The following is a 22,622-nucleotide window of genomic DNA, read 5'->3' on the forward strand; positions in this document are numbered from 1 at the left end:
CTTCAAACACCAATACAATATCAATAACCTTTTTAAAATAGAATATTGCATAGTTACTGTGACCTTTAATCTCCCATGATGTCCAGCAAATTATTCTATTGGGGTCCAAGTAATATAATGTGACCACCATCAAATTTTTTTATAACAATGTATGAAAAATGTACATTATCAATAGAATTTAAAGATAATAAATAGAAAAAAACACAGGTAAACCATTGTGCAAGATACGTTATTTGTTTGTTTTTTAAATTCCCTTTATTCTTTTATTCCATGATCAGCAATAACACCGTCCTCTCCTCCTTTTTCTACTTATCTATATCTTTTTGACTTTTTTAAGCAAGTGTCTCTCCAAACTACAGTGTATGGTTCATTGGCATTTTGTTTCTCCTATCTATTTATTTTGTATAAACTATTTGAACATATTTATATAGTTGGACCCTTTTTTGTAAGGCTGACTCTGAGAGTGTTGCACTATTCCAGTATAGCAGTACCATCCTGTACCTGTGCAAATGTAAACATCCATTGTATTCTATATCATTGAAAAATCTCTCCTGGTATTTGTAGGAGGGTATGTGTGGTGGAGCAGTGGCTGGGTCTTTCTGTGTGAGTTTGGGTGTTCTCCAGTTTGCTCCCACAGTCCAAACAACATACATGTGAGGTTAATTGGTGCCCCTAAATTATTATTGTTATTAAAATTATCATTATTATTATTACTATTATTATTAATTTTATCATTATTATTATTATTATTAGTAGTAGTAGTAGTAGTAGTTATAGCAGTAGTACTAGTTGTAGTTATGGCAGTAGTACTAGTACAGTGGTCAGGTGATGATGAAACTTTGTTGAGACTGCTCAGGTCCACGAAACCCTGTGCTGACGTGTATGGGTTCCCTGTATCAGACGCATGCGCGGTGTGCAAGACTCGATTCAACGTCAAGGCACCCACTGCAAGTGAGACAAAGCGGAAGTAAAATGTCAAAACAAACACAATACGACTCCGAAAGACCAATAACAGTGAGTAAAACGCAGCGTTTTCAAAGATGCTGAAATAATTTAAACGTAGCTGCATTTACTGAGACTTAATAGATGGCATTTACAGCAGCTTATGTTGCGTTATGAAGGTTTGCTCTTTTATTTTGACACGTCTGAGCGGAAGCTGTACGTGTTTTGTGTGTACGTCATATGACGCTGTCTGGTTTTCGACGCGTAACCAACAGCGACCGGCGCTCTGGTGGAGTTTGACGTGGCACTCCGACGGAGAAGAGGACTGTGTCCAATCTCCAGGTAAATCACCCTTTATGTCGTTAATACTAACGTCTATATCCGCCTGATCCACGCGTTTGTCTTTGGAATCGACGCGTCTCTGGCGCAGGGGAAAAACTTTTCGTTGTGATTTCCGCGTGAGCTAGCTAAGCTGTTTTCTATCAAACTGTAATCGTCACTGACGAGCTGCCGTGCTGTGTGTCACGTTACTACGCCCTTTCAATAAGCTCCAAATCTACGTTTTCATTAATAAAACGACGTGCAGGCGTCAAACCAACTGACTAAATGTGTCTAATTAGAGGTGGTTTGATGGCAGGACAGCGATGCTGAGCACTTTAGCCATCATAACGGTCTTTGACGTGGCAATTCTCGGAAGTGACTTGAGCAGATAACTCTTGAACGTCATGCTTTTTTAATGTACAGGTTTTTCATCGGTGCAAATATCTTACAGGGATATAGATTTAATAGAAATGTTCCTTTTTTTTCTTGTTGGTCAATTGGTTTAGAGTTTAGTTTAAAAAAAAAAAGTTTACAGGCCTATGACTCATTCACAGTGTTCGTGTGGCAGGAAAACCCAATATGTGAACGCCACAAAGCATTCAGATCTTTATTATTGTTATTCTGACTGGCTATTACTCCAGCAATCTTCAACCGACCTGATCCGTTCGAATATCAAAACGTGCACCGAGCTCGTGAGATGTGTGCTATGTTCTTTGTTTTTCATATATTTAAGCCTTTTTGAATAAATCCCCCAAAAATCTGTAAGAGACGTAAGTGACCCTAACCCCTAGCGGCTGTGAGAGAAACCTTATGGAGGATCTTTGATCTTTTGTCACTTCAGGGTTAGGGTTCAGCTGTGGCATTCACATCTGCATTTTCTTCCGGAAATACAAACCTCCTAGTTCTTATTAACATTCTGTACGCCAAAAGTAAGACAAGCAAGCACTGTTATTCCACGTGGAATGTCTCTTTTTCCATGCGGTCATATTGAATGCAAATATTTGTAGAAACATTGATGGTGGCGGTCTCTGTATTGTAGTCAAAACAACCACACGGACTGGAGTGAGTCACTTGAACTCCTGAACATCTCTTGCTTTATCTCCCCGTAAATGATGTCAAAGGTCATGTTGCACAGTATTGATGATTGTATGAGGTCAAATATCAGCTTTTGTCAATGTGGCTGGTAAACATGCTCCATTTTATCAAATGAGTCCATGTGCATGCATCAATCGGAGCCAAAACACTGATCCAACTGCACTGTGAAAAAGCTGAAGATTTATGTTTCAAAGCGTATTTCATTGTTGTATTAATTCTTGGCAATGCATCTTAAACTTTTGAAAACCTACGTTTTTGTAGAGCTAAGTATTTGGATTGTGCCTATGAAAAAAAGGAAATTGTTCTATTTTAATAATAGAATTAAAATAATAATTAAACAAACAAGAATAAATAATTATTGTTTGTTTATATTTCTTTTGGATTGGATGATTTTCAGTATGAATAAACAAGATATAATGGCTTTGCTGTTCATCCCACAACTGCATGTTCCTTATAATTTCAGCACTATTTATTGACGGCAGATTATTTGTTTAGAGCAGGGGTGTCAAACTCATTGTAGTTGACTCTAGTTCGGTAGCATCAAGGTGGCGAGCTTTCATGGCAGCATCACTGTTGTCTCTGCTGTTGCGTTACACCTGCTACTCTTAAAAAGTCCTAGAAATTCAATGCTTCCTTTGCATTTATTTCAATTTGCATGATGTATTCATGGGCCGGATTGGAGCCTTTTGTGGACCCGCTTTGGCCAACAGGCCTTGTGTTTGACACCCCCTGTTTAGAAGCGTCATTATGACAAATAATCTAACAAGGTATTTTCCTGACTACTTGTGCAAAGTTTATTTCGGTCTTGTATTGAAGTGTATCTGAAGAGCTGAATACCTGAATATGTTATGCTTGCTTCAAATTTTATGACGTCACCTCCTCAGATTGTTGAAAGTCCTTCCTCTTGGCATGAGAAGACAGTGACGGCCATCCCGCCACTATGAGTCAACAGGGTTATGTTGCTGCACCTCCGTACTCCCAGGCACAGCCAGGGATGGGAGGCTACCAAGGTGGATTTGGGTCTGGTCCTCCACAGCCTATGTACGGGCACTACAGTGGGCCGCCTCAGGCGTTCACTGCTCCGCCTGCAGGTAAAGTACTTTTGCTTTCATTTTTGGATTGTTTCCTGACATGGACGTCAGGCTTTCATTTAACAGGTTCAGTCTTGCCACCTGAATGAGCATGAGTAATGGTTAATATTCTTTTAAAAAATGTTTTCTGTATTGCCCAACCTTCAAATAATAGTGTTTTAGCATGCATGTCCAGTATCAGAGGCCTGGGTACAGACACCAGGAGTTCATTTGTCTTATTTTTAATGTCACTGCACATTGAAGTGAGCTGTGGTGTATAATTCAAAGTCCCCAAGTCTCACTAGAAGTACAATTGTTTCTCTAGAAATAAAGAAAAACGACAATAATGCTTTTGTGATGCAAACAATATGCTGCTGCAACCCCACCTAGCCGCTGGATCCCTGTCAGTTGAATAATAGTTACCTCGTTTTATGTTGACACAATGAGGACAAAAATGCACGGTGTCTTTTAACTCACCTCAGGTATGATGAAATCTCCAGTTTCCTTGGCCTCTGGCATGCCACCACCTCCGGTATCCAGTCAGTACAATCCAAATGTCCAGCAAAACGGTGCTCATCCACAAAGGTAATTGTGTTCTTTGAGCAGCAGTTGCTTAAAATGGTTTTCCTGAAACAGATACAATCGCTGTTTATTTCATCAGAGGACTTGAAGAAGACTGTGCAGATCTGAAGCTGTTTGCTGTTTACAGACTTGAAATGTAGTACTCTCAGTATAACAACGCTGACATGTCATATTCTTTAGGTACCCTGCTCCACCCGCTGGGTCAGCTCCTTACGGACAACCTCCACAAGCACCGTACAACAGCATGGCGTCACCTGGCCCGCCTCCAGCACAGCCGCTAACCAATCAGATGAGCGCTATGAACCTGGGCAACTATGGTACCTCCTCAATTTACCCATTTATTCCTGCTTCAGATCATGCAGACCCTTTGATTAGAGTAATTCAGTGGCAGGGCTGAGAAAGGGATTAGAATAAATGCAGCCTTGACTCAGTAGATTGTACCTTTTCTCTATTGTGCAGCCTCTGGTCCCATGCAGGGCCCTCCTCCAACAAGCTCTGCGGTTCAGCAGCCTTTTCAAACAGCACCTCCTCCAGCAATGGGGCAGCCTCCAACCCCGCAGTCACCCGTCATGTCACCCCAGATGTCTCCACCACAGTCACCCCCATCAAGCATGCTGCCTATGACAGGTCAGGCAATGGCTGGTCCACCAATGGCAGGTCAGGCAATGGCTGGTCCACCAATGGCTGGTCAGGCAATGGCTGGTCCACCAATGGCAGGAATGGGGAGACCCTTTCCTGGATCACCTCCTCCAGGTCCGGGAGGTTTCCAGCAGCCTGGGCCTGGACCCAGTGGTCCACCAGGATACCCACAGCAACCAGGTAACCATAAACACCACAGAAGTTGAGCTCATGTCATTTAATAAGCACTTGTCGAGCAGTATTATTCGTCGCTTTGATAAAATACAATCCCTTCAGACAAAAATTACACAAAAAACCTCGATATGCTTCAATGATAAAACTCCTTTGATGAATATAAAAGTAAAGGTTTGTGTGCACGCATGTAGGTGTAGGCATAAATAGAAAGAAGATAGATGCTAATGTATTTCTTTATGTTAATAGATTTGCATTAATTCACTTTGCTTTTCATGTCTAATCTGAGTTGCTTTGAGTTACACGTAACTGCTATACAAAAATATGATGGATTGATTGATTCACATGCAATATGTTTTCTGAATGCGTAGGTCCGTTTGGGGGACAATTAGCTGGGCCTCAGCCAGGTATGCCAGGCGCCTTTCCTGGAGCACCAGCCGCAATGGCAGGCCCACCTCAGAAGAAACTGGACCCTGACTCCATCCCGAGTCCAGTGAGTAGACGGCTAATCCCCCTGCGACTGCGTAACTTCACATTCCAACATATCACATTTGTCACTCCACATTTTCTGCCCTTAACTCGCAGCATAATAGTTGCTTAAATGTTTTCTAGTGGGCAACATATTTTACATTGTTTTTAATAATTAAATGCAGATTAAGCTACTTGTGTATGAGTGCCGAGAGAAAGGATATTTTACTTTTTTCCCTGTTAGGTACTTGAAAATTAAGATGAATTGTCAGGTTGTTCTGTAATCCATAACTTGCGTTTTTCTTCAGATTCAAGTCATCCAGGATGACCAAGTAAAACAAGGGGGGCAGGTCTTCAGTACAAACATCAGAGGACAGGTTCCACCTTTGGTCACCACAGATTTTACCGTGCAGGATCAAGGTAACACGAAATAGTATTTCTCATTATCTTCCAGTTTCACCTACAAACTATACAATCGTTTTGTGTTTCCTGGGGTAATGTAAACAATAGTAGATTAAATGTTAATTTCTCTCAAGCAACATGGAATAAGAAATGTCACAATATCAGTGGTGTTGAATCTTTGTTCTGTGATCTCCAGGCAATGCCAGTCCCAGGTTCATACGCTGCACAACCTACTCACTGCCCTGCACGGCTGATCTGGCCAAACAGTGCCAAGTACCTCTGGCTTCCATCATTAAACCCTTTGCAAGCTTGCCAAAGAATGAGGTAAGTTACAGTTTTCTTAGCAACAAAGACTGTTGATCTTTGCTGGTAATGATAGAAAATCACCTGGTCAGACACCCGGGAAGAAGACATTTACTTTTGTTTGAATGTGGGAAAAGTTCAGCTCCTGCAAGCATAAATGCAAATATATTTCCAAATATGTGTTGATGTTCAACTTTTCATCCCACATCAAAGCACTTGTGTCCTCAGACTTGACTCCGTTCGTGAAATCGTACCTTTGTCATCTCAATAATGAGGCATGAATCTTGGGACTCCTGTCAGAGTGCATGTTTATGCAGCAGGAACTCTAAATTGCAGTATTTCCCCCAGGGTAGTCTTATAATCTCATGTCGGAGCTTCACATTTTTATCAAGTCCTACATTCACGCTTTCCTGCTGTGGGATTTAGGACAGTCCAACTTATCTAACTCAGAGTTGTGTGTGGAGATTGGAGCTGATCCCAGTGGACTGTGGGTCAAGGCAGTGTACAGTTCATGACGAAGCAAAGACAGAGAGACGGGTGGTGATAGATACTAGCAGTTTAAAGCCACCAACGAACCTCAAATGCAGGTTTTTGGACTGTCAGGGGATGTAAAGCCCTGAAAACATGCAAATTCAGCACACAAAGGCCTAAACCTGGACTCAAACTGAAGATATTCTTATAGAGAGGAGAGAATGCAAACGATCACATCACAGTTCAATTATCAATATATACATGTAAAGAAGTGTACTGGTTGTATATCTACTTTGCCACACTGTGACAAGTAAATTTGTCTCAAGACTAACTTCCTTTTGTGTGCTCCAAGAATCTCGCCTCAGATATTTTCCCCCTGCACTCCCTTTGTCTCGGTCACCAACAGGCCTTTTTAGGTAATGTTAGCTTTATCTCATCTGGCTAATTGGCGAGGTCAGGCCAGCGTGCACGAGGAAGAAAGAAGCTTCGTACAGAAAGAAATCCAACCTTAGATTGTTGCATTGCAGGGGTAAATTGCCAATATCCTAAAGACACAGACTTAATTTGGAATCCAATGAGTTTTGCTCTCTGAGCATGGGAAACGGCCCCAAGATACTGGAAACACTTAAGCTTCCATCCCCGAAGCCGCCGATCCGATAATAAACCTTTCTTTCGTCTTTGAATGTGTTTGTCGGATTCGAGCTCATTTCGAAGATTTCAATTTGTCTTGTGTCAAAGCCTGCACAAAGCCTTAAACAAGACTGTGACGGTAGTCTCCATCACCTGCAGCTTGGCTCATGCTGCTGAGCAACGGTGCTGTATTAGACTAAACAACTAACCATTCATTTTCTGCAACAAGCGAATGCTTTACGTGTGAAGGAGCATGTTTGTTTGGCAGCCATAGTGCCACAGTGTGTAAGATAGAGCAGATATTAGATTTACTTTTCAAGAAGAGAAATAAAAAGCGCCACAGGGAACGTACACAGTCCAAAAAGAAATAAACCATCTCACGTTGTATATTATGCCAAGAGTTAAGTTAAGTTCGTACAAGTGCTACAGTCATCAGTGTCCTTCTAAGGCAATGTTTTTTTAATAGAAGGCTCTGATTTACTCTTACAGCTGCCGTTAAAAACTTTGCTAATCCTCTGTGTATGTTCCTTTCGTAGACGCCTCTGTACGTGGTGGACCATGGCGAGACGGGCCCAGTGCGTTGCAATCGATGCAAAGCCTACATGTGTCCCTACATGCAGTTCATCGATGGTGGCCGGCGCTTCCAGTGTGGCTTCTGCAACTGTGTCAATGAAGGTACAATGTCATATGAAGCAGTGCCGTCAAAGACCAGCCAAGTGTAATGTCAGGAGCAGCTGAATAGACCAACATGATTGGGATTTATTGCAATTTAAGGAAAAGCCATAAATATATTGTGAACATTTTTCTTTTTTTTCCCCCCAGTGCCTGTTTTCTACTTCCAACACCTTGATCACATGGGCCGGAGGGTTGACTTCTATGAGAGGCCTGAGCTGTCTCTGGGCTCCTATGAGTTTGTGGCCACTATGGATTACTGCAAGGTACCTGATGCCCACTCCACAACTGATGGCACATAAGTGTTGCTGGTTTTCTTATGTTATGTTTTATTTCTCCTTCCTCCTCTCCCAGTAAGGGCCCTGCCATTTGAATAGTCACCACTGTAAATGAGTTATCATTTGTTCTTCTATACGTGGTTAACCCTTATGCCCTTCAGTAAATTCATGGAGTTGTGAGGTCCATTCATTGAGATCACTCTGGCTGTGGGTTTTTTCAGAGCCATGATGATTAGAAAGTAAAAATTGTTTTTGTTGCGATGAAACTTGTTAATAAGATGTGGTCCTTAGGCTTCTATTGTAACTACAGTTTTACACCCCCTTTAGATTAAAATGCAAAAATTATGATTTCTTTGCAGAAATTTAAGTCAATTATATAAGAAGGAAGCCGTCCACAAGATTCAACAGTTTTAGAATAGTTGATGACTGTTGTAATAAATATTAAATTGGAAAATGTAGTAACTATTTTTAACACATTTCGTCAAGTCTGCTGCAGAAAAATGTTGAATAAGACAAAAATAGATTGTGTAGCGATAATAATGGAAGTCTGTGGTTTTCCCCAATCAAACATACACAAAATAAATACTTCCATTATACTGATGAGTCAGCAGGTTTTTACTAACAATAATCAAATTGAAATGTGTCATTAGAATATTAAAATCAATATCAATTGCTTTGTTATCTCAGGATTCATTACTCACTGAACGTCCCCAGGGACTCTGCAGCTATTAAAACAGGATTAGAGGGTCAAAGCGAGTTGGCCAAGCCGTACTGACCTACTTTTGCTGTGTTTATTGCAACTTATAAACAATCTCTGCAGGCGAGCCACTAAACAAAAGTCTGTCATAGAATGTCTTGTCATGGTTTGTAACTGTGGAAACATAACATTGTCTAACTGACAGATGACAACATAAACACATAGAAACATAGAATAAAAAGCATAGATTTGAGTTTTCTTGTTGTATCATTCTGTGATTATGGCACTTAAGAGGACACCAGAAACGTATTTATTCAAACTCTATTATAGGTCTTCAGAGGGAACTGTTCTCTGTCATTTATCTAGAAACTGTTTTTGCCTGGAAAGATTTCAAAATAGCCACTCATTCATCACGCCGGCTGCTTTTCTTTTCACCCCCACAGAATAACAAGGCCCCGAATCCTCCTGCCTACATCTTCATGATTGATGTGTCCTATAACAACATCAAGAGTGGCCTGGTCAAACTGATATGTGATGAGCTCAAGACTGTTTTGGAGACGCTGCCCAGGTATACACACAGAAAGACGTGTCCTTTTTTTTTTTCTTTTTTTTTTCTACACAAATTTGAGTATTTTTGACAACTCTGATAAGAGATCACGTGCATCTTCTATTTTCATTCGTATCCTTTACTCGTCCTGCATATTCTCAATAAATTTAAACGGTTGGAAATTGAGGAATAGATCACAGCCGACACATAACTCACACCTTGCCAAAAAAGGGCTTCCCTGCAGTCTTGCAGAGCGGGCCTGCACTTCAGCTGCACCACACAAAGTTGTGCCGGTTGGGAGCATCGGTGCGGGAGGGTGCCCAACCTGCCCGAAATGGAAGATATCCCCGTGCGAGCACTCGTCTCTGAAAGGCATCCAAAACACTCGGCTTTGTTGTGCTGGCAACTTTGGGTTTGTTGTCAGCGTTACTGTGAAAGTGACGGATTTATCTCGGGGAGAGCATGATGTTACTAAACTAACATAGAAATGCTTCTCTCTTCATATTTCCTCGCTGCCATGACATCATCATTCAAACAACGAACCGAAGATAAGCCACTCTTCGGATGTGTATGAACCTCATCCTTAGTTTCATAGCACTGCATTCAGGCCATTAAACATCCAGCACCGTCCTGCTGTATTTTCCCCAAATTTGTGTTTTATTCGGTACAGATAAAGACGGAGCTCAGTTTAACAAAATGCAGATGTAGGCCGAGCCTTTCAAATTACATTTTTCATCATCGCTGGTATTTTTTCATCTGCCCTGAGAAAGAGCTCAATAAATAAGCTCCTCCGAATGTGGTTATGCCAGAAGCACCTGTAAACAACGCTCACAGATGAGCCGTGGGATGGCATATTCCCCGCACACGCTCAGTCAATTTGCATGCTTCTTGGTGCGTGATTTAAGGCGAGAGACCAACAAACAGACCAGCAGCTGGCAGTGTCGGTGGAGAATGCTTTAGAGTTACAGTTGCAGCGAGAGGTTTTGAGTTATAATCATGCTCAGCAGAGCCACCAGAATATCCAGCGTTCTGGTTCATGTCTGAGGGATTTTGTGTCTTCAGTTCCTTGTCTGCTAAACTAGAAATAATGTTCAGAGGCTGTTGAGACACTGGGCAGATGAGAGGCAGTGAGCTGAGCTGCAATAATGAAAGGAAAAAGAATAACACAACAGGCGGCTCTGATGAAGGAAAACATACTTTTTATTTATGAGATTTTCGGGTTTTGTTAACTTGCAGTAGTCACTTTATCATTCTCCACACTAAAGCATGCAGACATGTCAAACATCACGTTGGATTTCACTTTGCTCCCAGTAAATCTCTCACAGTTCTCGCTGCTTTGCTTTCGGATTCATGGTATATTGCTTGGCAGACTGTTTCTTCCCACACGAGAGCAGACAAACAGCTCTGACATCAACAGGAATAAAAGGCTGCCTCTGTAGACCTGAAAATTCACCTCTTTTGACGCAACCATCCTGGAATTCATACATTCCTCCTCCTCCTCCTCTCTCTTCTCCCTGCCAGAGACGAAGGCTTGGAGAGTTCACCCATCAAGGTGGGCTTTGTTACCTACAACAAGATCCTCCACTTCTACAACGTGAAGAGCGCTTTGGCCCAGCCGCAGATGATGGTGGTGTCGGACACGGCGGAGATGTTTGTCCCACTGCTCGATGGCTTCCTCGTGAACTACCAAGACTCCAGAGCTGTGATCTACAAGTAAGCTCTTGCGGTTGGTTGTTGAGAGACGCTTCTGCTCTTCAGTCCAGGCACTGACTTGAGCTGTGCGGCACTCGGACTAAACTATAATGGTTCGTCCTTCTCTCTTCAGCCTGCTGGACCAGATCCCTGACATGTTTGCAGACACCAACGAAAGCGAAACGGTCTTTGCTCCCGTCATCCAGGCTGGTGTGGAGGCATTTAAGGTCAGTCACTGGGTGACTTCTGTCAACATGTGGGACACAGTGCAGCCTGCTTCAATCACGGTTACTTATAATAGTTTAGCTTTGTTGTTTGGGGGTAATGGTTAAATTTTCTGGGAGTGAGACAAGTACAGGACATACAGTTTAACAAAAGTATGTTTTTGTAGTTTGAAGTTATATAAATGGAAAGAAAAGGCTGTCTTGGCTCAGGTGTTCAGATTACATGTTGAAATAGTAAAATAATAATAATAATGATGATCCCACCTCCAGCCAGGACAAAAGTGAAACTATGGAAGTAAACCAAGTAGTTTTACTTGGGAGGCACCATCTTCTAAACTGTGTGAAGAGCAGTGCTCACGCTGAGACTTTCAAAATCCCCTTGACCTTAATCTGAGCCTAAAGCATAAACCCTTTATAGGACAATTACTAAAATCTGTCAAAATAATTTCTTTTTAACGCTGCGATGGGGGAGATTTCTGCATTTCAGTACTTTAAAGTCAGTATAAGACACACCGTACAAGTCAATTCTACAAAACTTGTGACTGAATTCACAAGTTTTGTAGAAGTTTTGTTGATGAACCATTTTTCATGAACAAAATCTTTGAATTGCTTTTAGTCCCTCCTTAAAGATTGCCGCCCAGCTTAACACACACTGAAAACAAAACAATACTGCAAATGATCACCTCCATTTTACACATAATAACCCAAATATTTCATTAGTTTCTGTTTTTGTTGACCACACACTGCCTTCATAGGATAGTAGTACAGATCAGTACTACACAGCGTATCAATCAAAGTGGGAATATAATAAGGAGCAAAGTACTGTGGTGCTTCTTTTATTAGAAGGAATGCAACACAAATAATGCCTCTTTTGATAATTAGCATGAGCCACATGAAGGGTTAAAGGTACAGAAACCCAGTTGCTGAACAAGAAATTTTCCTGTTTGCCAAACTCCATGAGTGGCAGGACTTTGGACTCTTAAGGTTCTAAATAGTTTTTTTTTGTTTTTGTTTTTGTTTTTGAAGAGAAAACATTTAGTGCAACCAAAACATTGTTATGTATAATTTTTTTTTCAACCAAAATCTCAACGATTTGAATTGAAATAAAAATATAAACGTATTTGGTTCACGCGAGCCGAGCAAAGCAGCCTTTTCTTTACCTGATGTGTTTGTGTTTACCTGAAATCCTACAAGCAGCGCTATGATGTCAGTGTTTGGCACACACAAAAGGAAAAGTCCACACGCAGCTTTCTAATTGGAAACAGTTGTGATCTTAAACAACGGCGGAGAGGTCAGATATATTACATAGAGAATCAAATATCACATCTTTCTTTATCTTCTGAAAACGTTTCACTCTGGAACTTAGCGAGGGCACTCTGTAAGTTCAGTATGAGGATGTTTGCTGAATTCGGCCCATTCTGAGTTTCCTGTGGAGCTCTGCTGCACATCTTGAATAAATTCTTCTTTTTGAAATCTTCCTCTCTTTCTTCACCATCGTCCCTCCAGGCTGCAGAATGTAGCGGAAAGCTCTTCATCTTCCATTCGTCCATGCCCACCGCCGAGGCTCCGGGAAAACTAAAGAGCAGGGATGACAAAAAGCTGGTCAACACCGAGAAAGAGAAAGTGAGTCCGTCTTAGTGTCCTAAAACCCCCGACACACAAAATACAGCAGTGGCTAAGTACTCATGTCAAACCGATACAGATCTTGTGTCTGCACACGGTGTTAGAAATCTTACTCAAAATAAATTCATGATACACATTTATAATTCCACCTTGCTTTAGACTAAAATGTTTACATGAGTCAAGTTTGCGAGTTTTGGTAACTATTGTGGTTAAAAATTTTTTTTAAAACTTAGTCCTGAGTATATCTTGAAAATTATTATGTATGAACATTTACCACAACTAAGGATATATTCAAGTACACAAAACTACTGTATAATTTTAAGGTCAGTAATAATATAGAATCGGCAAAGTTCAATCAGGATGAATCTACTTGTAGAAACTTATACTCACAAAAATATCCAGTCCGTTTTAAAGTATGCACAAGTGAATAGTGAACTTCGGGCAAAAAGCTACTATATGTGTCTTTGTAGGTCCTGATATACGCATAGTACAAAATATGCCTGAATATATTATAACCTTGTTGTGTACTCATCTGAAGTTCACCTCCATTCTGCTTTGTACTTTTTTTACTAACCTTATTAGTAATCTTTATTTTGTGCTTTTGAATTAGAGTGCATTTTAGAATGGCACTTATCTTTAATGTTTCCTTCAGTAAAAAAAGAAAAGAAATCTGCATTTTTTTAATACAAGTATCTATTTTTTTCTATTTAAGTGTAGAGTGAGAATACTCAACGCAACTCTGTCTAAAAGTACTTCTGTAAAGTATTTTAAGATTATTTCAGTCTTGAATGTTTTTTTAATTTTTTTTATTTTGAGGGGGAGTTGATTGAAGCTAAAATCTTAAACCGTATGAGAGAAACACTCCTGAATCGTGCAGTCTCACCCGAGTGAACATCCCTGTTTTCTTCCCTCAGACTCTCTTCCAGCCTCAGAAAGCCGTGTACGAGCAGCTGTCCAAAGACTGTGTGGCGCACGGCTGCTGTGTGGACCTCTTCCTCTTCCCCAGCCAGTACGTGGACTTGGCGAGCATGGCTGACGTGCCGTCGCACACCGGAGGCTCCGTCTACAAGTACAACAACTTCCAGGTACGAGCTGTTTCCATTATGCACAGAACACACACGGTGGTGCTCCACGCAGACAGGTAACGGGGATTAACCAGGGGTTTTATTTCTTGTAATTACGTCAAGAAGTCCTGCTTTTGCCACACAGGAACAGCCTAATAAAAGCAAGTTGTATCCTCATAATGAGTTTGGCACAGCATCTACACACTAATGTTGAACTGTCCCAAAGGATTGGTGCAGCAAGCATGGGAAGTGGCTCCAGACTGCAGTAGCACACTGCGTAAGCGCAATGCTGATATCTGCTTATAAACTATAAAGTTTCCAATGGAATGAATAATAGTAATAATAGTACCATGTTGTTCTTTTTTTTATATTGTTTACCCCCAGAGAAACATTTCAGCTCTCTGGACAGTTCACAAAGGAGACATGTGGACAATTATTTGTTTTTTCAGCCACACAAAGTACAACGCAGTAGTATTATAAGTGGCTCTGAAACTCACCCTAACAAAAGTACAACACCTCATCTATCATAAATACAGCAGGCCAGAACATTATGAATAACTGCTGTTTTCATCAAACACAAAAAAATACTAATTCATAATAAGAATGTAAAGTTTTATACTATTACTGTGTAAACAGTAATAAACACTGAGAAGCGAACACTGCCCTCTGCTGGCTCAAGGTCCCATTATTTAAAAGAAAAGTGACGTTTGCATTTAGCGCATCTCTGAGGGTGGGGACAAGCAGTGTCTCTCACTCTCCCCTCTGAAATCTCTTTCTGTTGACAGGTGGAGACGGACGGCGAGCATTTCCTACGAGACCTGAGGAAAGACGTACAGAAGAGCCTCGGCTTTGACTCCATAATGCGAGTTCGCACCAGCACGGGTGACGCGTCTGCTCATACTGTTCAACTCCTCTGTTTTGACGCGTCCTGTAAACTCCCCGTGGTTCAAGCGTCTGTGTGTGTGTGTGTGTCCTCCTCCAGGCTTCAGGGCCACAGACTTCTTTGGTGCCATTCACATGAACAACACAACAGACATCGAGATGGCGGCTGTGGATTGTGACAAGGCGGTGACGGTGGAGTTCAAGCACGATGACAATCTCAGTGAGGAGAGCGGAGCACTCGTACAGGTCTGTTTGCACATAAATCCTACTTTTTTTTTTTTTAAGTGGAAACTATTGTGTTGGTGCTAAATCAACCTTTGAACTCCACGTCTCAGTGCGCCTTGCTGTACACCACCATCAACGGGCAGCGGCGTCTCCGCATACATAACATCAGCCTGAACTGCAGCTCGCAGTTATCTGAGCTGTACAAGAGCTGTGAGACCGACTCGCTCATCAACTTCTTCGCCAAATCAGGTCAGTGATGTTTCCCGTTGAAGTGAAATGCATTAAAGATCATCTGTTAAGCAGAAAGATGTATTTCAGTCATGATCTTTAATCAGTCTTATGTGAGGAATGAGTCATTCCCTGCAGTTAATTGCCTTTATTTAGGACTGTAATGCAGCCTGCTGATGTACTTGGGTATCATCTGACCTTTGTTGAACGTCGCTTGTGGATCACCTGATAATCTAATAATGCTCAGAGATTTATGAGTAAATGCAGAATGATTTTTGGAAATTAGTACCACATGTTTCCCTCGACAGCCTGGAACTTTTAAGTGCAGCTGTATATTACTGACCTTTAGTTGCCCGCATTTATTGGTGCTGCATTTCACCTCTCTTGAGTTCTCCTTTCCTCGGCCCAAATGTTTTTCTCTCTCCATCTTTTTTACCCGCTTTTTCCATCCTATTGGTGCTGGAGGGGTTCCCAGCAGAATATGTGCTAAACCAATCCCTCAAACAGACAAACGGTCACATTTAGTAATGTGAGAGGAAACTGTGGTACCTGTCAAAACCCCACATACACACTGGGAGAACATGCAAAACTCAACAAGGCTGTATTCTTTCTGACAATTTATTGTTCCCTTCCAGCGTACCGTGCCATATTAAACCAGCCTTTAAAGAATGTGAGGGAGATCCTGGTCAACCAGACGGCCCACATGCTGGCCTGCTACAGGAAGAACTGTGCCAGTCCCTCTGCTGCCAGCCAGGTCAGTGCAGGATGATACCTGGGAAAGATTCATTTTATTTAGGAAACAACTGTGTGTCACCTAATATGCACATTACGACAGTGATATGGTATTGAAGGCATTCTGCGTCACTGACAGTAAGGTTTATGTGCCTGTTTCCACTTGTAGCTCATCCTGCCTGATCTCATGAAAGTGTTCCCAGTTTACATGAACGGCCTGATGAAAACTGCTCCCTTGGTGAGCAGTACCGAGCTCCCCACCGACGACCGGGCGCAACTGAGACTGTCGGTCATGGCCATGGGAGTGGAGGCCACACAGCTGCTGCTCTACCCACGCCTCACACCCCTGGTAGGGAACTGACACACGGCTCTCTTTTCATACATTCACTTGGCCCGACATACCGTGAATAAATTTCCAGATATAACTACAACGATTTCATACGAGGAGAATGTTGATTTTAGTCATGTTTGGATCAGGTATAAATACTATCAAATGCATCTATTGGTACATAACTTTTTTTCATCTTTTTTTTTTCCATTTCTAAATCAGTCTGTGCTAAGAAACACTTCCAATATGGACTTTCTGTGACCTTGATATGAATATTTTATGAAGAAACAGCGCACCTATGCCTTCACGTTTGTGTGAATGGATGAAGAACTGCTGTTTTCTCTCAGTGTCGGGATTCATTTAAGTGACTGTTGCTGCTGCTTTGTAGAGTGTGGCTGTTTAAAAAGTTCCAATGAGTAATCCCCCTATCAGGAGTAAACGTAGTTTTTTCATCAACCGTTTAGTTCACCACTAGTTCAGGTTGGTCACGGTAAGAGAACTTTCTCGGCTCGTACACACTGTAGAAAACAGTTGGATTTTGTAAACCTGAGAACTGGATTATGATGTACCAGTGGGTAATCCCTGCATTTGTTTTTTTTTCTCTCCCAGCACAACATCGACACGAGCAGTGAGGGGCTTCCTGCCACCGTCCGCTGCTCTGAGGAGCGTCTCACAGACTCTGGCATGTTCCTGCTGGAGAACGGCCACGTCATGTTTCTGTGGCTGGGTCAAGCCGTTTCTCCTGACCTCGTCCAGAGCATCTTCAACCTGCCCTCCCTCGCCCACCTGCAAGGACACATGGTCAGAATTCATTTAGACGAATTTACCGTTGGAGGTCGTAGATGAGGCGTTTGACTTTTTTTGGTGTTTGTACGACACACGTGTGTAAAGTTCCAAGAGCGATTCAGTTTTCATTAATGCTCTATGCCCGAACACACCATCAGAATATTTATGAAGGATTTATTTAAAAAAAGAAAACAACAACAAATCATTCATTTCTAATTTATTTAATTTTGAAATGAAATCGAGAAAATCCATCCATGACCCATACTGCTTTTTGGTATAGTATATAGTTGAACCCATTTCCATTAAACCACTAAATGTGTGTTGTTGTTGTTTTTTTGTTTTTTTTACAGTGTGCACTCCCAGAACTGGACAACCCATTGTCAACAAAGGTCCGGTCCATCATCAATGACCTTCTTGACAACAGGCCGAACTCTATGAGGGTAAGACAACTACACAAGCAGCACACTTTACACAAGCAGGTTTGTTTTTCTTTAAAATGTGACAAAAATAGCACATAAAACATCTTGCTGGCGGTAATGCAGAGTTGAATATACAGCAGCTGTCTGGCATAGAGTGTTCTTTGCTTCCCTCTAGTGGGGCTTTGATGTAAATACAGTCTACTCAGGAGTTGCCATGTAGATACAAATGCTTTAACTTTACAAATAGTATTATTGTATAAAAAGCAGATTATTGCAGGCTCAGAACTATTGTACATTTGATAAATACACAATAGTTACATTTCATTCTTTGTGTGTACAATACCCAGAATCTGTAGATATACCTGCAATCCCATGCCTTTAGATAAGAAAACAAAAACATGTTAAATAAATCCAACCACTAGTCCAGAGGTAAACAGGTCATTTTCACAAGTGGCCACATTAATCACTAAGATTCTTGTGGACCAAGCTATAAGTTGTCCTCCACTCTGCTCTTATGAAAAAGTAGTCAGTTCCCTGGTTTATGATGAGGTACCAGTCACATTCTAATAATCACCGTCAGACATAACATGCAAATTGTAATCTATCAGCACAGTGAGGACAGGTGAAAGGAGGCTGGAAGAATGAAGCTTGTGGAAGTTGTCATATGTACTGTAACACAACAGGAAAATATATGGTATTTTGCTTTCTTCCCCACAGCTCCAGATAGTGAAGCAGAGAGACAAACCAGAGATGTTGTTCCGTCAGTTCCTGGTGGAGGACAAAGGTCTGCACGGCGGAGCTTCCTACATGGACTTCCTTTGCTACGTTCACCGAGAGATCAGGCAGCTGCTCACTTAACCCCCCCCCCCCCAGAGTGTACACACAGTATGATCTCCAAATAACCACGTGCCGCTTGAGGAACCTTCCATGAATCTGGAGGAACAAAATGCATCCAGCAATGAAACCGCGGACACACTGTGTGATGGACTGGCTGGAATGACAGCCGTGCTTGCGGCTGAAATGCTTTTTGGCATGAAGCCTATTGGCAGAACCTCCACTGTGTATTCAATCGGTTAAAACATTTTTCCTTTCACTTTAGATGCAAAGGTTATTTCTAGATATAGTCTTTAAAATAAGTAAATGCTCAAAGAATATTCAACTTTTTTTTTTTTCTGGGGAGGAGGAGGGGGGGGGGGGGGGGGGGGGTCCCATTTTATCATTCTTCTGCTCTCATACAGGAAATGCATTACAAACGATTCCTACTAATGCTTATTGTACCAGAAACCGTTGTGAAGGAAAAGCCACTATTGGCAGCCTGGACAGATAATTGTTCCAGTTTTTTTTTTACACCACAAGTCATTCAAGACATTTGATTTGCACATGCCCCTCTTAACAATCCCCCTCCAATCATTCATGTTGCATCTCCACAATATGCAGCGATGCAGAAAATGTTCTGTTGGAGCTTTGAGTACACGGTGATGTGAACAAAACCGTCATACTGCATCAACGGTGACTGGATGGAAAATGTCCCCCGTCCTTAAGAGAAAGATTAAGGAACAGTTTTTAAAAGGGAAACAGTCTAAACACAACGATCATCTTTGTAAATGACTGCGGGCTTTGTTTAATCACACAAATGCATTCCAGCTTTAACATTTTAATTCTTTTCCAACAGTACTGTACTGCATTGCTTATTTTTCTTAGAGGCCTATATGTAATTCTTCATATACATTCTATAAATATTGTCTGATATTGTGTACGTACTACACAGTTATGATTTCTTTTGTACATGAAAAGTGCAACTTGTGTTTAAAAAAAAAAGAAAAATTTGCCACCTGCCTTAAGTTGATATAGTGGTTGAAACTTATTAAAAATAATATTGTGCTTAGAGGTTTACGACCAAGACTTAAGTCTATTTGGTTTGTATGCAAACTTATCTCAGGTAATTTCAATACCTTACTATTCTTGGTGGTTATTGACGGTTTGAATTGAACTGGAAATCTGAACAGATATTTTGTTTTTGGAGCAGGCATGTAGAAATTTATGGGCTAGGTGTGCCATGTACATTTCATCCCAAACCCCAAACAACTTTATGTCTCATTAAAATCTTGACTGCAAGTGCTGTTTTTTTGTTTTTTTTCACCTTTGTCTTCTTTGTATGGTTTACATGTGCAGTTTTTTTTTTGACCGACATTACAATACAAATGTAACCAGATACAGAAGATGGACGTACAGGAGGTGAACATGTTCTCACCCCCGTTGTGCAATGACCACTCACCACCGTTAGGGGGCGTGATGGTTTTGATGTACAGTGAAAAGCAGCTAAGAACTATATCATTTGATTTGCACCATGCTCTCGCCTTTGATGGATATTTAGGTTATGCATGCGTCTGCGGTAAGGAACACAGATTTGTCACTACCAGCAAGTTTTCAGAAAATGCAAGCTTTTTTTTTTTTTTTTCTCTCTCTCTTTCTTCTCTTCCTGGCCCAAACTGCTGGACTAATATGATGCATCTGACTCTGGCACTTTGGATATTATTTACAGAAATCATTAGCTTCAGAAAGCACATTTCCACATCCATTGAGATTTCCTGCAGACATACTAGAAAGTAGATAATGACGCTGCAGTTTGGTCTTTTTTAATAAATGCATTTGAGCAATTCAAATTGTCCATTAAATGCGAAGCGTGCAGGTTTAGAATCCAAGCGCAAGTCATCAGGTCTTCATGTATTTCTTGACTGAAGCACACACAAGTGAGAAAAGATACATCATAATCTCTCCTTTTTTTTTCTTTTTTTACAAAATCAATGGATGACAACATGCATCGCTGTGTGTTTCTAACTGTCACACAAAGTGATCAATTGTGAGAATGCTTGCAAATATCCCCTTTATCAAACGATTTACAATAACTCATAGTCGTGGTGTCTTTGAGGCAAACTTCCTGCGCAAACAAAGTCAGGGAAATTCTTACCCAGCATGCCTTGTGTTTGTGTACATTTGGGGGCCAATAATGGTTTTAATGAGCGACAGCAGGAGCCAATCAGGCTGAATAGGTGTGGGCAGCTGGACTTCATCCCGCAGGATGAAGAGGAGGAGGAGGAGGAGGGGAAGCCGACAACTGCAAAATAATGAGTATAATACAACCAAATGAGCATCAGCAACCAAAATGTTCCACCCTCTCTCAATAAACAGTGAATTACATGAACGAATCTAAAGACCTGAAGTTCACCCAAAAGCATGTTTTTTTTTCATTTAATACTGTACAAGTGACAATCTTTTGTACAATGACCATAACACCATATAAATAACCTCAAACACTCCTCGTGTAAACTCCTGAAACAGTGCTCCGAAATGTAAATAAAAACAGATTGATTGATGCTTTTACTTTACAGGAAATATACATGAAGTTAAATGAAATACACTGAAAGCAGCATTCATCTTATGACAAAGATACTGCCATCTAACATACTCGTGGTAAATATAGCTACCTGTGTGCTTCTGTAGACAAACCAACAATATAATTGTCCGGTTTTGACATCAGTACAATCCTTGTATTGTCTCAATCGTAGTTGGCAAGTAAACATGAACAGAGTTGAAAAGTTTCGCACAGAGTTTGGAGTGTAAGTCAATGGAAAATCCCAATTGTAGAGTGTTTAAGCCATATCTCGTCTATGCCGAGACACATCCTGTATAAGAGGCAACTACAAGCCAAGCTTTCCAGAACCAAATCAGATCAGTGTCAGACTTTAACCAAGATATCCACCCTCATAGGGGCATGTATCGGCTTCTGCGAGAAAGACGGTATATAAGCCGTGACCGTTGAGCAGGCCTTTTTCAAAGAGGTTCCTCACTTATAGGTTAAAGGGTAACAAGGAGTTGATCCTCCTTCACCATCTCTAAAAATATATATATATATATATATATATATATATATATATATATATATATCAGAAACATTCTTTCTGGCGGGCCAAATGGCGGCACTCCTGGTGGAAATAGCCGGTACTGCGTAAAGGTAGACTGTAACAAGTTCTTGTGTAACATTTTATCTATAATATAGTATGTACAGTTTTTTTTTTCTCTCTCTAAATGTTTCCCTCAAAGAGCAAAAACACAGACCACGATGGTGAAACTACATTGGGTGAGAACACTCTGGAATCGAGAGGCAGTCTGGAATGTGGAAAAAACCTCACAAATGTCAAGGTACATTATTTCATTTGATATTTTTGACGCTGTAAAAAGTCACAGTGATTTAGTTTTTGTTGGCAGTAAATAAAAGAAGGCTGCAACAGAAACACAAGAAACCTGTGCAAGCCATTTTTTTTTTCCCATTAAAAGATCGAATTGTTTTAATCGGCATTTCTCTCTGTTTTCCTTGATTTTAAAGTTTTCTCTCTCTTTCATTCAGGCAATTGTTAAAAAGGCAACTCATGCCAGGGTGCTCCCACCATATTGCCTAGTCTAGTGGCCCACTGTGATGAACAATATTTTATCTATGGAAGGTCTGCATAGCACACTGTACACAGTATGAGTCCAGGTCGGGCCAAGCTAAAGATGATGATCCCGTCCAAATCCTCCGACAGCCAGCCAAAAGTTAAAGAACGTTTTCAAAGAGGTGCATCGACCGCATGATGTTTTCATCCTGAGGATAAAAAAAAAGATACGATGCAGTGAACGAGACTGGAATGACGCCAGCAGTAATGAGTGCAGACGTGTCCGGAACCCCGCTTACATTTTGGCAGCAATCGATGAACTCGTCTATGGTTACCACTCCATCTTTATTCTTATCCATCTTCTGTTGGAGACATAAAAGCAACGTACGGATGTAAACAAACCAGAGGGTTTTGGGGAGTGCTTCTGAAGCCTCGTACAAGGCGGAGAACTTACCTGGAAGAACACTTCTACGTGCTGACGAGGCGTCTCCTCTTTGAGTACGGGGTATGTGCATTTGCCCATCATGTCGTAGATGGCCTTCATAATGTCCAGCATTTCCTGTGACACACAGTTTACATCAAACGGTCTTTTCTATTTGCCAAACAAATTGATCAACTCCCTCCATAAGCAGTTTATTGGGAGCATGAGCTTCTTAAAAAAACACATGAAAAGACAAGGAAATGAAACTTAGTGAGGTTCG

The 22,622-nt window shown here is 41.1% G+C and overlaps 2 protein-coding genes across 3 annotated transcripts in view; one reads left to right on the plus strand and one right to left on the minus strand.

Annotated features, from left to right (window-relative positions):
- Positions 1-1,233: 1,233 nt before the first annotated feature.
- On the plus strand, positions 1,234-19,605 carry sec24d (SEC24 homolog D, COPII coat complex component). Its single transcript, XM_080486753.1, has 23 exons — positions 1,234-1,284; positions 3,243-3,449; positions 3,911-4,013; positions 4,191-4,327; positions 4,470-4,829; positions 5,192-5,313; positions 5,597-5,708; positions 5,887-6,014; positions 7,631-7,769; positions 7,917-8,032; positions 9,185-9,309; positions 10,810-11,001; positions 11,114-11,207; positions 12,711-12,827; positions 13,742-13,912; positions 14,677-14,773; positions 14,874-15,019; positions 15,109-15,247; positions 15,862-15,980; positions 16,128-16,307; positions 16,896-17,087; positions 17,423-17,512; positions 18,209-19,605. The coding sequence occupies exons 2-23, from the start codon at positions 3,299-3,301 to the stop codon at positions 18,347-18,349; spliced, it is 3,171 nt and encodes a 1,056-aa protein (XP_080342879.1). The 5' UTR covers positions 1,234-1,284; positions 3,243-3,298; the 3' UTR covers positions 18,350-19,605.
- Positions 19,606-21,716: 2,111 nt separating this feature from the next.
- kcnip4a (potassium voltage-gated channel interacting protein 4a) overlaps positions 21,717-22,622 on the minus strand; it is a 135,037-nt gene continuing 134,131 nt past the window's right edge. The window contains exons 6-8 of one of the 2 annotated variants that reach the window (XM_080486330.1): positions 22,376-22,480; positions 22,221-22,283; positions 21,717-22,130 (exon numbers count right to left, since the gene is read on the minus strand). In XM_080486330.1, the coding sequence (XP_080342456.1) occupies positions 22,083-22,130; positions 22,221-22,283; positions 22,376-22,480 (216 nt within the window). In that variant the 3' untranslated portion in view covers positions 21,717-22,082. The remainder of the gene's footprint in view (positions 22,131-22,220; positions 22,284-22,375; positions 22,481-22,622) is intronic. The other variant, XM_080486331.1, reaches the window with a different exon arrangement.

The sequence above is a fragment of the Lipophrys pholis genome, assembly GCF_963383615.2.
Source record: "Lipophrys pholis genome assembly, chromosome: 18".
In the NCBI taxonomy this organism is placed as follows: domain Eukaryota; kingdom Metazoa; phylum Chordata; class Actinopteri; order Blenniiformes; family Blenniidae; genus Lipophrys; species Lipophrys pholis.